General features: G+C 41.3%; 2 protein-coding genes across 2 annotated transcripts; both read left to right on the top strand.

The window, feature by feature from the left end:
* Positions 1–1431: 1431 nt before the first annotated feature.
* On the top strand, positions 1432–2423 carry LOC132107208 (trace amine-associated receptor 13c-like). Its single transcript, XM_059513448.1, has one exon. It carries the CDS (start codon positions 1432–1434, stop codon positions 2416–2418), a length of 987 nt encoding a protein of 328 aa, XP_059369431.1. The 3' UTR covers positions 2419–2423.
* A 7056-nt stretch (positions 2424–9479) lies between these two features.
* Positions 9480–10466, top strand: LOC132107207 (trace amine-associated receptor 13c-like). Its single transcript, XM_059513446.1, has one exon. It carries the CDS (start codon positions 9480–9482, stop codon positions 10464–10466), a length of 987 nt encoding a protein of 328 aa, XP_059369429.1.
* Positions 10467–19448: the final 8982 nt, after the last annotated feature.

Below are 19448 nucleotides of genomic sequence, written 5' to 3'. Positions count from 1 at the left end.
GCTCCAAAATGTCTTGGTAAACGGGTGCAGTGACTTTGGTTTTCAAATAAAACTATGGACCAACACCAGCAGATGACATTGCACACCAAATCATCACAGACTGTGGAAACTTAACACTGGACTTCAAGCAACTTAGGCTATGAGCTTCTCCACCCTTCCTCCAGACTCTACCTTGGTTTCCAAATGAAGTACAAAACTTGCCCTCACCTGAAAAGAGGACCTTGGTCCACTGGACAACAGTCCAGTTCTTCTTCTCCTCAGCCCAGGTAAGACGCCTCTGACGTTGTCTGTGGTTCAGGAGTGACTTAACAACAGGAATACAACAACTGTACCCAGTTGTGTGGTTGCTTTTGAGGCCTTGACCCCAGCCTCAGTCCATTTTTTGTGAAGTTCACTCAAATTCTTCTATTTTGCTTGACAATCCTCAATGCTGCGGTTCTCTCGGTTGGTTGTGCATATTTTCTTCCACACTTTTTCCTTCCACTCAACTTTCTGTTAACATGCTTGGATACAGCACTCTGTCAACAGCCCGCTTCTTTGGAAATGAATGTTTGTGGCTTACCCTCCTTGTGAAGGGTGTCAATGATTGTCTTGTGGACAACTGTCAGGTCAGCAGTCTTCCCCATGATTGTGTAGCCTAGTGAACCAAACTGAGAGCCCATTTTGAAGGGTCAGGAAACCTTTGAAGATGTTTTGAGTTGATTAGCTGATTGGCATGTCACCATATTCTAATTTGTTGAGATAGTGAATTTGAGAATTTTTAGTTAAATGTGAGCCAAAATCATCACAATTAAAAGAAACAATGTGAGCCAAAATCATCACAATTAAAAGAACCAATGATTCAACTACTTCAGTCTGTGCATGTGCAAATTAAATAAAAAATAATAAAATATGGCAAAACTATCTCCATATTAGGGTTTTTCAGACAACCTCACTTTTTCTCAGTAAGATCTTTGAGTGAAGAAAAGCAGGTCATTTTCGAAACCCAATAAACTGTCATTTGTTGGTTGTACATTTAGACCACAGGCGGCATTTTGCATGTTTTTTTATTTATTTTTTATTTTCATATAGAAATAATTTTCTTTAGTAGAATTGCATAGAATCACAACATAAATTTCATATATATATTATTGTATTATATCACTCTTTACATTTTTTTTTCTGGATTAAACAAATCAGTTATTCTCCTAGCTGTATGTTCTTCTCCCTTGATGCTGCCGGTCTTGGAAAAAGTCAACATGTCAAGTGTATAAAAGCAGCATGGGTTGTAGCGTGTTTTTATTGTGGAACCTCCAGGAGTGAATGTATACTGTGTTTGAGATGATGAGCAATTCAGAGATGTTGAAGATACATATTGCACATTAGAATCTATAAATCCTATACTCACAAGCAACAATAGTCTGTTTGGATGTTTCATAAAAATACTGAAGAATGCTTCTAACAGCAGTGAACCAAAGCAATGTCTGTCAGGAAGATTCGTGTCCAGAGATATCTGTTTCTTTATCTGTCTATGTGATTCTGTATGTGGCCGCAGCAGCTGTGTCTCTGCTGACCGTGTGTGGAAACCTGCTGGTCATCATCTCTGTTAGTCACTTCAAGCAGCTCCACACGCCTGCTAACATCCTCATCCTCTCTTTGGCTGTGTCCGATCTTCTTACTGGAGTTGCTGTGATGCCATTTCATTTGACTTTGTTGATTGAGTCATGTTGGACCTCTGGACGAGTGATGTGTTCAGTTTTCAATTTTGTGACTTTTCAAGCAACAAGCGTGTCTGTTCACACTGTGGCTCTTATAGCAGTTGATCGTTTTTTGGCTTTAAGTTTTCCTTTTTTTTACTCAGAGAAAATCTCACCCACTGTGATCTGCATAACGACTTTATTTAACTGGCTGTTTTCACTTATTTATAACTTCACTCTTCTGTTTGTTAATGGAAACTTCACTAATCTCATGTGTCCAGGAAAATGTTTTTATGTTATAGATGCAGTTTCATCTCTCATTGATCTTCTGATTGTGTTTCTTATGCCATGTACACTCATTATACTATTATACACTCATGTTTTTGTCATTGTTAAAAGACATGTGACTGCTATAAGAGCCCTTCAGGTTCACAACAGCACAGGATCCTCCAAAAACAGAGTCAGTGACAAATCAGAGCGAAAAGCAGCGATGCTGCTTGGGATTCTGGTCATTGTGTTTCTTCTGTGTTTACTGCCGTATTATATTTGTTCTTTAGTGATTCCATACAGTAATGCTGACTTGTTTTATGTAAGAAATGTTGCTGTAATATTTTTCTTGCTGAACTCCACCATTAATCCCATAATTTATGCTTTATTCTATCCCTGGTTTCAGAAAAGCTTAAAATTAGTTTTCACATTTAAAGTGTTTAATAAAGACTCATCCCTGATGAATGTGCTCTAAGTGATTGAATGTAATACAGAATGTTTCCCCTCTTTTTTTGTGTTTATTTTTCAGATGTACATTTAGCATTTTTCATCATTTTGTCACATGACTGTAAAAAAGGGATAATACCAGAATATTGTGTTTTTTAATTTCTTTTGTCAAATGAAGTACAATGTACAGAACCCTTAAAGTCTTGACTACAAACTAGATATTGAATATTTTCACCATTACTGTCCAGATGCAATTCATATACTGAGAATGAGATGAAATCCTTGTGACAGTTCCTCAGTGGGACAGCTAGTTTCCACATAATTAAATATTTAAAAACTATGATTAAATAGAAAACCTTAATGGATGGAGACTTATATACTGCTAATGCGGGCGGAAATGAAAGCCACCTTCCATGTGACCCCTTTGAATGTGATTTTGAAAGTCATTTTCCCCTGGAAAGCGACAGGGCTATTTTGAGTAACAATTGGGCTGGTTTTGTTACCAAACTTGGCAACCCTGCAGCAATTTCCTCGAGTAAAAAGATTGCCAATATCAGCACATTAAAGCATAATAAACTACTTTCATATATGCCTAAGATTACACTCGATGGTATTTCGAACCTCTGATTTGCTGGCTATGTGTGAGGCATGCAGAGAGCTGTTTTGTCAATTTTTTTATTTTTGTTATTCAGAAATAATAAATACTTTTGTAAAATCACTTAGTTGTTCCATTTATATCAATAACCCTTAACAACTGGCTTTGCAAGTTACTTGACAAAAAATAATTGCCTACTATCAGAGTAGGTGCTATATGACAAATCACTTATAGTGTTACCATTTAAAGGCACAATATGTATAATAATAGCAGAAATCACTATATCTATGTTATATATATTTTTTAGCTGTATACTTACATTATCCCAACAGTTTCCACGAACTTTCATATCCGGAGAAAATCATAGTTTAATTAGAAGACATGGCACGTTTCTTTATTTCCATTTTGTCACCTGTCTATGGCGTCATATATCCTTTGACCACTCTAGTTTATCTAACTTCCTGCGGAACCACCAAATACAAAGGTGAACAAAAGCAAAGAAGAGATGAAGAAGATAAAGTAGTAGCTAGCCTTGATCGAGACTATTATATTTTATATTTATATTGTTTATATTCATATTTATACCTCAATCAATAACTTAGTTAAGGATCATGATTATGCTTTGCCTGCACGTTCTGTGAAGCGCAAACGTACGGGTGAAATAAATGACCAGAGAAGGTTTTGGGACAAGAGAAGAAACAAGACACTGGTAAATATTGGAATTGCATTTCCAAGATGGAGAGAGCTTCATGACAAGCTGAAACTACAGAGAGATGCCGAACTCGCTTGCATTCTAATAAACAAGTATTTATCCATTCAGCTAACTGTATCTATTCTTATATTTTGTGAAACGATGATGTCTTGTGTAAAACGCAGACGGACTAGCTCTCATGTATAGTATAATGTAAATCCACATTTGATATCATAGTATAGCACCACTCAGGACCGTGACGCAGTGAAGCAATGGGCGAACCAGACCAGCGAGATCCAGGAATCCGAAACGGAGAGTGTTGACCAGAAAGCACATGAACAGCCAACACGGCTGGGTGAGAGACAGGTTAATATAGCCCCGGTGATGAGTGCAGCAGGAGAAATGGAATGCGGGGTGAACCCTCCTCTACGCAGGAGGTAGTTTGAGGCGGACCGTCACCGGACTAATGATTTTGGTGACAGTGAACGGACCAATAAATTTGGGAGCCAGTTTATTACTCACGGAACGCAGAGGAATGTTCTTGGATGAAAGCCACACTTTTTGACCCACGACGTATACGGGAGGCTTAGACCGGTGGCGATCGGCTTGGGCCTTGGTGCGTCTTCCCACCTGGAGCAGAGTCTCGCGGACTCTGCTCCATGTGTGACGACACCTCTGGACAAAGACGAGAGCAGAGGGGACCGCGACCTCAGATTCCAGACTGGGAAAAATTGGTGGCTGGTAACCTAGACTACACTTAAACGAAGATAGGCCCGTAGCCGACACTGGCAACAAGTTATGTGCATACTCAACCCAAGAAATTTGCTGACTCCAGAAGGAAGCCCTTGCCCTTGGAGGGCGGGAGGGTGGTAATAAAATCTAGAGCGATGTGTGACCAGGGTCTCGAAGGAACAGACAGCGGCTGGAGTAACCCATCTGGGGAGCGATTGGAAGTCTTACCCATGGCACAAACCGAACAGGCCAAAACAAACTCCCAGTTGTCGTGAGCCATACCAGGCCACCAGAACCGTTGCTTAACCAAAAACTTGGTTCGATTAACTCCTGGATGACAAATTACATTGGAACCTATAAAAGGAAACCCCGACCCTTCTAACCAGTGACGCCATTCTTCCAATGCAAGCTTGACCGCCAACAATTCCCTGTTGCCAATGTCGTAATTGCGTTCGGCTGGTGATAAGCGATGGGAATAAAACGCGCATGGATGCATCTTGTCGTCCAAAGAAGAGTGCTGGGAGAGAACCACACCTACCCCCACCTCTGACGAATCCACCTCCACCACAAACTGACATGATGGATCAGGGGACACAAGAATGGGAGCCGAAACGAAGTGGCTCTTCAGTTTGGAAAATGTAGCTTTGGTTACACCAGACCACCTGAACGTCATTCTGGGGGAGGTTAACGCTGTCAGAGGCGTGGCTAGTTGGCTGAAATTACGAATAAAACGTTTGTAAAAATTGGTGAACCCCAGAAACCTCTGCAGGGCCTTGCGGGAATCTGGGCTTGGCCAATCCACCACAGCCTTAACCTTGTCGGGGTCCATGCGCACTCCCTCGGATGACACAATGTACCCCAAAAATAGAACTGACTGTGCTTGAAAAACGGATTTCTCCACCTTGACAAAAAGCCCATTCGCTCGCAACCTCTGGAGCACTAGTCTGACATGCTGAACGTGTTCCTGGAGAGAAGAAGAAAATATCAGTATGTCATCCAGGTAGACATAAATGAACTGATCTACCATGTCTCTCAAAACGTCATTGACTAGTGCTTGGAAGACAGCTTGGGGAGTTGGACAGCCCGAAAGGCATGACCAAATATTGAAAATGGCCCCTGGGGGTATTAAATGCTGTCTTCCATTCAGTCCCCTTCCTTATGCAGATCAAATGATCAGCATTACGTAAGTCCAGTTTTGTAAATATTGATGCTTCCTGCAGCCTCTTGAAGGCTGAAGAAATCAATGGCAAAGGATAGTTATTCTTCACCGTGATGTTGTTCAGCCCTCGGTAATCAATCCAAGGTCGCAGAGATCCATCCTTCTTACCCACAAAAAAGAACCCCGCCCCCGCTGGAGAAGAGGAAGGGCAGATGAACTCGGAAGCCAGAGAATCAGAAATATATTTCTCCATGGACTCCCTTTCAGGAGTAGAAAGTGAATATAACTTGCCCTTAGGCGGAGACGTACCTGGCATAAGGTCTATAGCGCAGTCATAGGGACGATGGGGAGGAAGAGAATGGGAGTGTCAGTGAGGAGGAATTCCAGTGTTTCCGTGTGGATAACCGCTACAGTCAACGTGATGGGATCCGTGGTGTGCGTGATGGTGGCTAATGTCTGACCATTGAGAGCGTGAACTGCAATGGGTTTGTGGAGTGACGTGATGGGGATGCGGAGGTGATGGGCCAGTGAGAAGTCCATGAAATTCCCCTCCGGTCCAGAATTCACCAGGGCTTGGCAATTGTGAGAACAGGTTGCCCATTGCAATCTTCCCAGAAGGAGAGTCGCGGGCGAGGATTTCCCCAATGTGGCTCCACCCGACAGTAGCCTCCTCCCTACTGCCGGGCTGGGTCCTTTTAGCGGACAGCGATTGAGGAAATGCCCCGCCACGCCACAGTAAAGACAAAGTCCCTCATTTCGTCGACGCTCCCTCTCCTCCTGGGAAAGCCGAGCTCTACCCAACTGCATGGGCTCGGGATCGCTGGATGGACTGACAGTGTCTTCGGCGAGGAAGCCCAATGGCTCGTGTTGTCTTCTGGCTTGGGAGTGCTGTTCTACTTGAGAGCACTGTTCCAATCTCGAATAGACCCTTAATGCTAACTCCATCAATCCGTTCAAGTTCTTGGGAAGATCCAATGTATATATTTCCCGTTGGGCACAGTCAACCAGCCCATCCAGGAATCTGTGCCACTGCGCCTCCTCGTTCCAGTGGCACTCGGCAGCCAGGGTTCGGAATTGTATCATGTAGTCAGAAACTGAAAGCTTGCCTTGGTGAAGATCAGAGAGTCTGCCGGCCGCCTCGCCACATGGTCAAACACCAGTCTCATCTCCTCCTGGAGTGCCTGGAACGAGGAACAGCAAGGATCGTTATTCTCCCACACCGCCGTTCCCCAAAGAGCCGCACGCCCCGACAGCAGATTTAACACCAACACCACTCTGAATCTCTCAGTGGAAAAGGTTACAGGTTGCAGGGAAAAGAATAATGAGCATCTAGTCAGAAAAGCTCAACAGAGCTCTGGCTCACCCGCATATCTCTCCGGCGTTGGTATCCTGGGCTCGTGCTGGCTGGTGTTGTTAATAGAGTTGGGGGAAACAGGCTGTGGGGTGGGCGCAGCGGGCGATCGTAGCTGTTGAATCTGGGTGGTGAGCTCGGACACCTGCATCACTAGAGTTTGTACAGCCCGAGCTGTGGCGGAGACCAGTTCCTCCTGATGATCCATACTTTGATTGCTGGTTATGAGGTATTCCTGAAGCTCTGCCATTCTCGCTGGATCCATCAATGGTAAGTTCGTTCCGTTACGTCTGGGGTGGAAAGAAAGGCAAAGAATCCAATAGCAAGTTAATGACAGAGGTTTATTATACTCAGGCACTCATGAAATGATAATGTCAGTTTCAGTGGACGAAGCACAGATGAGTGGAGATGGGCTCCGAGGCAGGCAGGCAGGCAGGCAGGCATGCTGAGCATTCCACCGCTCTGGACCGTGATGCAGGGAAGCAATGGGCGAACCAGACCGGCGAGATCCAGGAATCCGAAACGGAGAGTGTAGACCAGGAAGCACATGAACAGCCGGAACCCCAAACACATTGAAACGAACTGACAACACGGCTGGATGAGAGACAGGTTAATATAGCCCCGGTGATGAGTGCAGCAGGTGGCAGTGATCAGAGTGATAGGTAATCAGTAACCACGCCTCCAACACAACCGCACACACAGAAAAAGTGAGACAGTGAATTCATATGGAAATTTCTACATTTCAATATTTTATTCAGAATACAACATAAATGACATATCAAATGTTTAAACTGAGAAAATTTATCATTTTAATGGAAAAATAAGTTGCTTTTAAATTTCATGGCATGAACACATCTCAAAAAAATTGGGACAAGGTCATGTTTACCACTGTGTGGCATTACCTCTTCTTTTTATAACAGTCTGCAAACGTCTGGGGACTGAGGAGACAAGTTGCTCAAGTTTAGGAATAGGAATGTTGTCCCATTCTTGTCTAATACAGGCTTCTAGTTGCTCGGCTGTCTTAGGACTTCTTTGTTGCATCTTCCTCTTTATGATGCACCAAATGTTTTCTATGGCAGAAAGATCTGGACTACAGGCTGGCCATTTCAGTACCCAGATCCTTCTTCTATGCAGCCATGATGTTGTAATTGATGCAGTATGTGCTCTGACATTGTCATGTTGGAGAATGCAAGGTCTTCCCTGGAAGAGACGACATCTGGATGGGAGCATATGTTGTTCCAGAACTTAGATATACCTTTCAGTATTGATGGTGCCTTCCCAGATGTGTAAGATGCCCATGCCACATGCACTCATGCAACCCCATACCATCAGAGATGCAGGCTTCTGAACTGAGCGCTGATAACAAGTTGGGTTGTCCTTGTCCTCTTTAGTCCAGATGACATGGTGTCCCAGTTTTACAAAAAGAACTTCAAATTTTGATTTGTCTGACCACAGAACAGTTTTCCACTTTGCCACAGTCCATTTTAAATGAGCCTTGGCCCCAAGAAAATGCCTGTGCTTCTGGATCATGTTTAGATATGGCTTTTTCTTTACCTATAGAGTTTAAGCTGGCAATGGCGAATGACATGGTGGATTGTGTTCACCGACAATGTTTTCTGGAAGTATTCCTGAGCCCATGTTGTGATTTCCATTACAGTAGCATTCCTGTATGTGATGCAGTGCCATCTAAAGGCCCGAAGATCACGAGCATCCAGTATGTTTTTTTGGCCTTGAGCCTTTACGCAATGAGATTGTTCCAGATTTTCTGAATCTTTGGATGATATTATGCACTGTAGATGATGATAACTTCAAACTCTTTGCAATTTTTCTCTGAGAAACTCCTTTCTGATATTGCTCCACTATTTTTCACCGCAGCATTAGGGGAATTGGTGATCCTCTGCCCATCTTGACTTCTGAAAGACACTGCCACTCTGAGAGGCTCTTTTTATACCCAATCATGTTGCCAATTGACCTAATAAGTTGCAAATTGGTCCTCCAGCTGTTCCTTATATGTACATTTAACTTTTCTGGCCTTATATTGCTAGTTGTCCCAACTTTTTTGGAATGTGTAGCTCTCATGAAATCCAAAATGAGCCAATGTTTGGCATGACATTTCAAAATGTCTCAGTTTCAACATTTGATATGTTATCTGTGGTCTGTTGTGAATACAATACAAATTTATGAGATTTGTAAATTATTGCACTCCTTTTTTACTCACAATTTGTACAATGTCCCAACTTTTTTGGTTTGTATAATGAAATGTTACTAATTTTTACATTTCAGATGTTTTTGTATAAGCTCTGTGTGACAGTTTTCTAAATCATTTGATCTCCCAGCTGAATGCTTTTCTCCCTTGATGCTGCTGATCTTGCAAAGAGTCAACATGTCAAGTGTATAAAAGGCAATCTGAATTGAAGCCCATGTTTATTGTGTAGCCTCCAGGACTGATGATAGTGTTTCAGTCCAACAGCATCTTCAGAGGTCTTTATGTCGCACTTCATATGACTTGGGTCAAATGGACAAATACTCTGTTTGGATGATTCTTCCAAATACTTGATACAATGAACGTAACAGCAGTGAACCAAAGTGATGTCTGTCAGGAAGATTCGTGTCCAGAGAGATCTGTTTCTTTATCTGTCTATGTGATTCTGTATGTGGCCGCAGCAGCTGTGTCTCTGCTGACCGTGTGTGGAAACCTGCTGGTCATCATCTCTGTTAGTCACTTCAAGCAGCTCCACACACCTGCTAACATCCTCATCCTCTCTTTGGCTGTGACCGATCTCCTGGTTGGAGTTTTTGTGATGCCTCTTTATCTGTCTTGCCTCATCGAGTCATGTTGGACTTCTGGACCAGTGATGTGTTCAATTTTAAAATTTGTGGATTTTCAAGCAACAAGCGTGTCTGTTCACACTGTGGCTCTGATAGCAGTTGATCGTTTTTTGGCTTTAAGTTCTCCTTTTTTTTACTCAGAGAAAATCTCACCCACTTTAATCTGCATAGTGACTTTATTTAACTGGCTGTTTTCACTCTTTTATAATATCATTATTCTCTTTGTTAATGGAAACTTCACTGATGTAATGTGTCCAGGGGTGTGTGTTTCTAGTGTAGATGGAGTTTCATCTATCATTGATCTTCTGATTGTGTTTCTTATGCCATGTACACTCATTATAATATTATACACTCATGTTTTTATCATTGCCAAAAGACATGCGACTGCTATAAGAGCCCTTCAGGTTCACAACAGCACAGGATCCTCCAGAAACAGAGTCAGTGACAAATCAGAGCGAAAAGCTGCGATACTGCTGGGGATTCTGGTCATTGTGTTTCTTCTGTGTTTACTGCCGTATTATATTAGTTCTTTAGTGATTCCATACAGTAATGTTGACTTGTTTTATGTCAGAAATGTTGCTGGAATATTTTTCTTCCTGAACTCCACCATTAATCCCATCATTTATGCTTTATTCTATCCCTGGTTTCAGAAAAGCTTAAAATTAATTTTCACATTTAAAGTGTTCAATAAAGACTCATCTTTGATGAATGTGCTGTAACCCATTGAATGTAAGATACAATGCATCCTCTCTATTTTTCCTGTTGTTTCTTTTTTATATTGTCTAGGTTAATATACATTATTTTATTATATTAAACATCAGTCTTGACTATAAAACAGCTATTTTATATTTTATTGCAATTATTGCAGATTGAGATATAGCCAATCTGTAAAGGCTCAAGTCTCCCCTCTGTAATATGATAAAATAGCAAAACCTATGGTAAAGAAAACCTTATATGTGTTTAAATGTTGTACTATATCTATGTTGTAAGACTATGTTCTCATTTCAGTAATTAAGTTACATAATCACATTTAAAGCTCTGACACATTCAAAGCCTTTAATATTTCTTTAAATCACTTGTTAAAGTCATTCAAACCAAAAACTCTGGTAATACTGACCAGTTAATTAAAAGTGCCTACTCATAAGAGTCGTTTCTGTTTGTGAATCAAATAAAGCCAAAGGGAATCTAAGGTTAAAAACTTATAATGGTCCTTATTTACACATTTGCCCCTGGGCAGAGTGCAGGACACCTAATGCAGTCAGTCCAGTTTCTATAGCAAAAATAAGCCTAATGCAAATTCAACCAATAGCCACATTTTTTTACATCTTGCATTGTCTTATTTTTATTTTTTTTTATTTCAACAAAAAAGCATCAATCTGAGTGGGATAGCAATGTTGTCTAATCACAAAGTCTATCTGAGATCAACCAAACTTCTGATGCAGTCATTTCTATTGTAAAGTGGCAGAAGGACAGAACAGAAATGTTTCTAAAGAAAGAACAATTTTAATATTTGAGTGATGGAGAGGGTAATATTAAATTCATTCACCTCCTATGCTTGTCTGTCTGTTCAATCTGTTTTCTTCTCAACGCCTTATATTTTTGTGATAAGTGCATGAGACTAATTTAAAATTAAGATTCTTTTCTCTTTTCTCTTAGAGGTTGAAATTAGTACTGCAGTCCAAATTGAAAATATTGGAGAGTTGTTTCAATAGAGCAGTGTTACTCTTTGTTAGAGTTGCCATCTTCAGGGAGGTGAAATAATGGACAACACTCCCAAATAAAATCCTAAAAAATAAATAAATAAGTAAAACAAGGACACAAATAATCAGTGAGGAACTCACATCTCCAAACAGCTCACACACATATACAGTATATATAAAGGATTATTAGGAACACCATACTAATACTGTGTTTGACCCCCTTTCGCCTTCAGAACTGCCTTAATTCTACGTGGCATGGATTCAACAAGGTGCTGAAAGCATTCTTTAGAAATGTTGGCCCATACTGATAGGATAGCATCTTGCAGTTGATGGAGATTTGTGGGATCACATCCAGAGCACGAAGCTCCCGTTTCACCACATCCCAAAGATGCTCTATTGGGTTGAGATCTTGTGACTGTGGGGACCACTTTAGTACAGTGAACTCATTGTCATGTTCAAGAAACCAATTTGAAATGATTCGAGCTTTGTGACATGTGCATTATCCTGCTGGAAGTAGCCATCAGAGGATGAGTACATGCTGATCATAAAGGGATGGACATGGTCAGAAACAATGCTCAGGTAGGCCGTGGCATTTAAACGATGCCCATGTAAGGGAAACAGGTCAATTTAGGCAAGGCAAGGCAAGTTTATTTATATAGCACATTTCGTACACAATGGTAATTCAAAGTGCTTTACATAAAAGGACGTAAAATAGTAATGAAGAAAAATAATAACAAGAATAAAACAAGCAATTTGAAAACTTTTACAATTATTAAAACTGTACTTATTTAAAATGAATTTAAAACAGTAAGAAAATGATTTTACATAAAATAAAATAAAAAAAACAGTGAAAATATAAATTGCAATCAGTTCGGACATTGCACAGTGCTCATTCAATAAATGCAGAGCTAAACAGATGAGTTTTAAGTCTAGATTTAAATGTGACTAGTGTTTTAGCACATCTGATCTCTTCTGGAAGCTGATTCTAACTGCGGGTGGCATAGTATCTAAAGGAGGACTCCCCTTGTTTTGTGTGAACCCTTGGTATTTCTAACTGACTCGATCCTAATGATCTGAGTGCTCTGTTAGGTTTATATTCAGTGAGCATATCTGCAATATATTTCAGTCCTAGGTCATTTAGTGACTTATATACAAGTAAAAGTACTTTAAAATCAATCCTAAATGTAACTGGAAGCCAGTGTAAGGACCTGAGGACTGGTGTGATATGCTCAGATTTTCTGGTTCTAGTCAGAATCCTGGCAGCAGCGTTCTGGATGAGGTGAGGAGCCCATTACAATAGTCCACCCTGCTGGTGATGAAGGCATGAACAAGTTTCTCCAAGTCTTGGCTGGAAAACAAAAGATCTAATTCTTGCAATGTTTTTTAAATGATAGTATGCTGATTTAGTTACTGCTTTGACATGACTATTGAAACTAAGGTCTGTCTCCAGAATCACACCAAGATTCCTGACTTGATTTTTAGATGTTTGACCCCTAGAGTTAAGGTATGCATTCACCTTGAACACTTCATCTTTGTTTCCAAATGCAATGACTTCAGTTTTTTCCTTGTTTAACTGAAGAAAGTTCTGGCACATCCAACTATTAATTTAATCAATGCATTGGCAGAGGGAGTCAATTGGGCTGTAGTCATTTGGAGATAAGGCTAGGTAAATCTGGGTATCACCAGCATAGCTTTGATAGGCAATTTGGTTCTTTCTCATTATTTGACTTAGGGGAAGCATATACAGGCTAAACAAGAGCGGTGCAAGAATTGACCCTTGTGGGACTCTGCATGTCATGGACGTCCACTTAGACTTATGCTCTCAGACTCTGAACCATTTGAGTACCATCCCAGAAAGCCCGACCCAGTTTTCCAGTCTCTCTAGTAGTATGTTATGATTGACAGTGTCAAACGCAGCACTGAGATCTAGCAATACCAGCACCGATATTTTGCCAGAGTCACAATTTAAGCGAATATCATTTATTATCTTAATGAGTGCTGTCTCTGTGCTGTGATGCGGTCGAAAACCAGATTGAAAATTGTCCAGGTATCCATTTGAGTTTAAGTATTTGTTCAGCTGATTAAAAACAACCTTTTCTATAATTTTACCTATAAAAGGAAGATTAGATATTGGTCTAAAATTGCTCAAAATGGTGTTATCAAGATTGCTCTTTTTCAGGAGGGGCTTAACAACTGCATTTTTTTGGAAATGTCCCAGAAAGAAGTGAGGCGTTCACCGCTTCTAAAAGATCTGCTTCTAAGCAGTTAAGCACATTTTTTTAAAAAGATGTGGGAAGTGTGTCAAGATAGCAGGTTGACGATTTTAGGTGCTGCACTATGTCTTCCAGAATTTTGCTATCAATTGCTTCAAAAATCGACATAGTATCTTTTTGATATTGTGCCCTAATCTGTCTGACCTCTGCATTACTTGAGGATGTGCTAATCGCCTTCCTGATATTGATGATCTTCTCAGAAAAGAAGGATGCAAACTCATTGCATTTGCTGTCTGAGAGCATTTCACTAGGAATCTGACTTGGGGGGTTTGTCAGTCTCTCAACAGTGGCAAAAAGAGTACGAGTGTTATTTAAGTTACTGTTTATAAGGTTTGAGAAGAAATTATGTCTAGCTGTGGCTAGTTTCACATTAAAAGCATGAAGGCTGTCTTTGTAGATGCTATAGTGAATTTCAAGTTTCTGCATTGTCTTTTCATAGTCTGAACTGCTGTTGATCTTCTCCAAACTGATTTCTGTCTGTTTGTTTTCTTACTGATTATTATTGGAGCAATATCATCAATAACATTCTTAACTTTTGAGTTGAATGAATCAAGGAGAGTATCAACAGAGTCTGCAGAAATGCTTGGTGTTAAAGATAAATAAATAAATAGTACACTTGTGTTCTCGTTAATGCATCTCCTTCTGACAGAGACCGATCTAGATTCAGTTGTAGAAGACATCAAAATATCAAAGAAAATACAGAAGTGATCAGATAGTGCTATGTCCTTAATAACAATGGATGAAATGTTTAGACCCCTACTGATGATTAAGTCTAGAGTGTGTCCACCTTTGTGTGTGGGTCCATGCACATGCTGAGTCAAGTCAAAAGTGTTTAGAACCGTTATCATTTCTTTTGTAGTTTTGTTTTCTGAATTATCTATGTGAATATTAAAATACCCTGCAATAGCAAAACAGTCAAACTCTGAGGAAATCATTGATAACATTTCTGTGACCTCTTCAACAAAGGCTGGAGAGTATTTTGGAGGCCTGTAAATAATAATAAACAGAATGCGTGGAGCACCTTTCAGCACAATCCCTAGATATTCAAAAGACAAGTACTGACCAAATGACACTTGCTTGCATTGATAGACATCTTTAAATATAGCAGCTACACCCCCACCTCTCCTAACAGTCCTGCAGACACTCATGTAAGTGAAGTTAGAAGGGGCTGCTTCATTAACCACATCAACTCTGGGGACCCACCGGTGGGTCCAATATTGCATATGCCTAATTCTCAAAAAATCAAAATAACAGCTGAAGTGGTTAAGGACTGTTGCATTGCAGCTGTCTTCAAGCTATGTTTCGTTTAGAAACATAAAATCCAGATTGTTTGTGGTTATAATGTCATTGATTAGAAATGATTTATTTTTTAGTGAGCGAATGTTTAAAGATGCTAACTTGATGGCTGTGCTTTGTGTCTTTACATCAATTTTAGTTTCATGCATAATAGGCCGCAGATTAGATGAGTTTGCCCTTCGGCTTGAGATGGCCTTAGATTTTCTATCACATGATAAAACTGAAATAGAGAAAGCTACAGGCACACTGGGTTCCCGCTTGTTCAGTAGGCATTTGTAAATGTTGCTGTTATTAAAGCGGGGACCCGACACATATCACTGAGAGCTGCTATCAGTTGTTTTTGGTTCACCTTCAGCAGATAGAGGGTTTGGGCCCTGGCGTTGTGGCAGTGGTCGAAGAGCTCTTGCATGAGCAAGGGACCACAGGCTTTGGTGGTTTTGGGGCCTGCCATTTTTTTGTGATATCTGCGGGCTTGCAGCAAATGAGTGAGAGAGTTTAGTCCCAGCATACACCAATTCCTCCATTTAGCTCAAATGGAATAATTTAAGATTTTAAAGGGAATTTGAACAGAATCACTGTTTCACGGCTGATCACTGAGACGCCCTGCGATTCACTGAAAGAGCCGTTTAACATCAAATCTGCACTGGATATTAATATCCAAAGTATAGTGGAAACACTATAAATTAGCACAGTAACAAGATTGGAAGTTTAAGACATTAACTTGTAAGCACAAAACACAAGAAACTTCTCTTTTTAATATGAATAAGGCTTTATTAGATAAATCTAAGACATATAAACTAATCTAACACATAAGCACACGCACTCACACATTCACACAAGTTGCATGAAGATAGAAAGTTAGGAAAGAATGAGTTTAAGAGAATGAAAACATGAAAAATCCCAAGTTTACAGCAATACGTGAAATTGCATAGACATGAACAACCATCAGACACTTAATTAAAGCTTGCATTGAGTTCTTCAATGAGGTTAGAAATTATATTAGATACACCAGTATAGATCAGAGTCTGGAGGTAAAGTTACTTGTGTCGCCTGTGTAAAGGGGTTCCCTTTGTTGTCTTTGAAAGGGGGTTTCCCGAGGTTGCTGAATGGCTGGAAGTTCAGTAGTCGCTGAAGTGATGTCTTAGGAAGCCTGTGGTTGGGTGTTGGCTGACAATGCGGAGCTGTGGGCTGGTTGAAGTTGAACGGGCACTCGAGGTTGGACTCAGAGACACGGCTTTACAAAACTTAACTCAGAACACGAAACTCTCAAACGGAAAAGAAAATAAACTAAAGTAAAAAGACAGAAGTACAGTTTGACGAGACTAAGTGGTGTTTCTTCTCATCATGGCTAAGTAGCAGCAGGTGTGCAAGCTGACGCACGCTGGAATCACGCTCAAAGAACGCTAACAGTGATGACTAAAAGCATGGCTAAAAACAAAGCTATAAGCTAAGCTAAAAGCAAACTAATAGCATACTAAAATCAGGCATGACTAATAGCAGAAGCAAAGCTAAAAGCAGAATTTTATGGTGTCTTGAGTATTTAAACTGGCCTGTTGGCCACACCTCAAATGTTGTCTTGACCAATTAGAGATCGTCTTTGCTCGGGGTATCATAAATCATGTTATCTTATCAAGCATGTGGTCCGAATTTTCCCGCTCTTGCAGGGTCTAATTTTGGACATGATTTCTATAATAAGAATATGATACATTTGACAAATAACTGATGGTCAGGACTGTTTCAAGCTAACAGATTCAAACACGTACATACTAAACATGAATATGTATCCTTAAGCTATCCAATATTTATTAAAAAGACATACACAATAAGTGATAATAACATGATAGTCAAATGTGTGGGTTACATATAAATGAATATGGAGTTAAACGATGGAATGATATTCATTAATAAGTCATTTGGAGTTCATTTTGGTCCATTTATATCTAGAAAAGACAGTTTCTGTGCCATTCTCTGACATAAAGATTTCTGTGGAGACCAGAGGTTAAAAGGCCCCCTTAGAAATTTCAGTCTGGTTCTGCTAGGTGGGGGGAAGTCAATCCAAGGATCTTGTTTATTACTCTCATGGGTTTACATGTGCTGGCCGACATTGCATTTTGATTACTTGCCCCAAATTTGACAATCTCTTCTCCGAATTGAAATTGTCAATAATTGTTCTAGTGGTGTTAATGTTGAAAGCTGTTCTATGAAAGAGTTGGTTGGTTGGTTATCTTGCTTTGGAGTTGTGGCACTAGGAATGATTTATGACCTCCTGTTGCCTTTATGAGGAATTCGGCTCGTGTTTCAACCACAGTCCTGATCGACTCTTTAATTTGTCTGGTTCGGGTCTGATACGCTACACCCAATTGGCACTAAGGGGCCTAAAGTGTGCCAAGAAAAAAAAACAACCCCCACACCATTACAACACCACCAGCAGCCTGCACAGTGGTAACAAGGCATGATGGATCCATGTTTTCATTCTGTTTACGCCAAATTCTGACTCTACCATCTGAATGTCTCAACAGAAATTGAGACTCAGCAGACCAGGCAACATTTTTCCAGTCTTCGACTGTCAATTACTGCAAATTGTAGCCTCTTTTTCTAATTTGTAGTGCAGATGAGTGGTACCTGGTGGGGTCTTCTGCTGTTGTAGCTCATCCGCCTCAAGGTTGTGCGTGTTGTGGCTTCACAAATGCTTTGCTGCATACCTCGGTTGTAACGAGTGGTTATTTCAGTCAAAGTTGCTCTTCTATCAGCTTGAATCAGTCGGCCCATTCTTCTCTGACCTCTATCATCAACAAGGCATTTTCACCAACAGGACTGCCGCATACTGGATGTTTTTCCCTTTTCACACCATTCTTTGTAAACCCTAGAAATGGTGAAAATCCCAGTAACTAAGCAGATTGTGAAATAATCAGACCGGCCCGTCTGGCAACAACAACCATGCCACGCTCAAAATTGCTTAAATCATCTTTCTTTCCCATTCTGACATTCAGTTTGGAGTTCAGGAGATTGTCTTGACCGGGACCACAACCTTAGATGCATTGAAGTAACTGCCATGTGATTGGTTGATTAGATAATTGCATTAATGAGAAATTGAACAGGTGTTCCTAATAATCCTTTAGGTGAGTGTATATATATATGTAATAATATAATCATCAAAACAATGTTCTACCATATTACAATGCATCAAAGCAGTCAATCCAACACAGTCAAGAATAACTTAAAGAGGTTGTCACGTTCGGTGTTACAGGAAACACAGGAGAGGGAACCAATTGCAGGTAAGTCATTTATTTAAAGGGTAATCCAAAGGGGTAAACAGTCCAGGCAGGGTCAAAACCAGAATATCCAAATCCAACATAAACAAGACACGAAGACAAGGTAAGGCAAGGCAAGAAGCGACAGACATGAATAATCATAGGACATTAAACAAGGACTCCGTAACACAGACTCAGGCAGACCGGGTATAAATACACAGAAGGATAATGAGGGAACAGGAGACAGGTGGGGAACAATCAATTACTCAACAAAGAGGAAGGTGACCAAATAAGGGAACAGGAAGTGATAAGGTGACAGACACCGTGGGAAAGGAGGACACCTAGTGGAAACCCAGGGAACACAACCCAGATACTGTGACAGTACCCCCCCTCTACGGAGCGGCTCCCAGACGCTCCACGACAGACACAAAACAGAGACCAGGAGGGAGGCGGACAGGTGGAGGCTCAGGGGGAGGGACGGAGGGCCAGAAAAGAAAAACATGGGGAACAGGCACCAGAATTGAAAACACAAAACAGGGAGACCAGGAGGGAGGAGGACCGGAGGAGGTTCAGGGGGAGGGACGGAGGGCCAGACTAACAGAAAGGAACAGGGACAGAAGTTAACACAAAAACAAAAAGCAAAAACAACAACATGAAGCCCCCCAGGACGGGGCAGAAGACCACCACATCCTTGTGGTCGACGCCAGAGTCCTCCAGGGCGGAGCGGAAGACCACCACGTCCTTGTGGTCAAAACCAGAGTCCTCCAGGGCGGGGCAGAAGACCACCACAACCGTCTAGTCAGGACGAGAGCCCCCCAGGGCGGAGCAGAAGACCACCACAACAGTGTGGTCAGGGCGGAAGTCCCCCAGGGCGGAGCAGAAAACCACCACAGCCATGTGGTCAGGACGAGAGGCCCCCAAGGCGGAGCAGAAGACCACCACAACCGTGTGGTCAGGACGGAAGCCCCCCAGGGTGGAGCCGAAGACCACCACGTCCTTGTGGACGAAGTCAGAGTCCTCCAGGACAGAGCGGAAGACCCCCACAACCGTGTGGTCAGGGCGGAAGGCCCCCAGGGCGGAGCAGAAGACCACCACAGCCATGTGGTCAGGACCAGAGCCCCCCAAGGCGGAGCAGACCTCCGTGCGGCTGGACCAACGGGACGACGAAACTCTGGTAATCC

Source organism: Carassius carassius, chromosome 27 (assembly GCF_963082965.1).
Source record: "Carassius carassius chromosome 27, fCarCar2.1, whole genome shotgun sequence".
Lineage (NCBI taxonomy): Eukaryota > Metazoa > Chordata > Actinopteri > Cypriniformes > Cyprinidae > Carassius > Carassius carassius.
The sequence above is the reverse complement of the archived record's forward strand: the minus strand, read 5'-3'. Positions and strand labels throughout refer to the sequence as shown.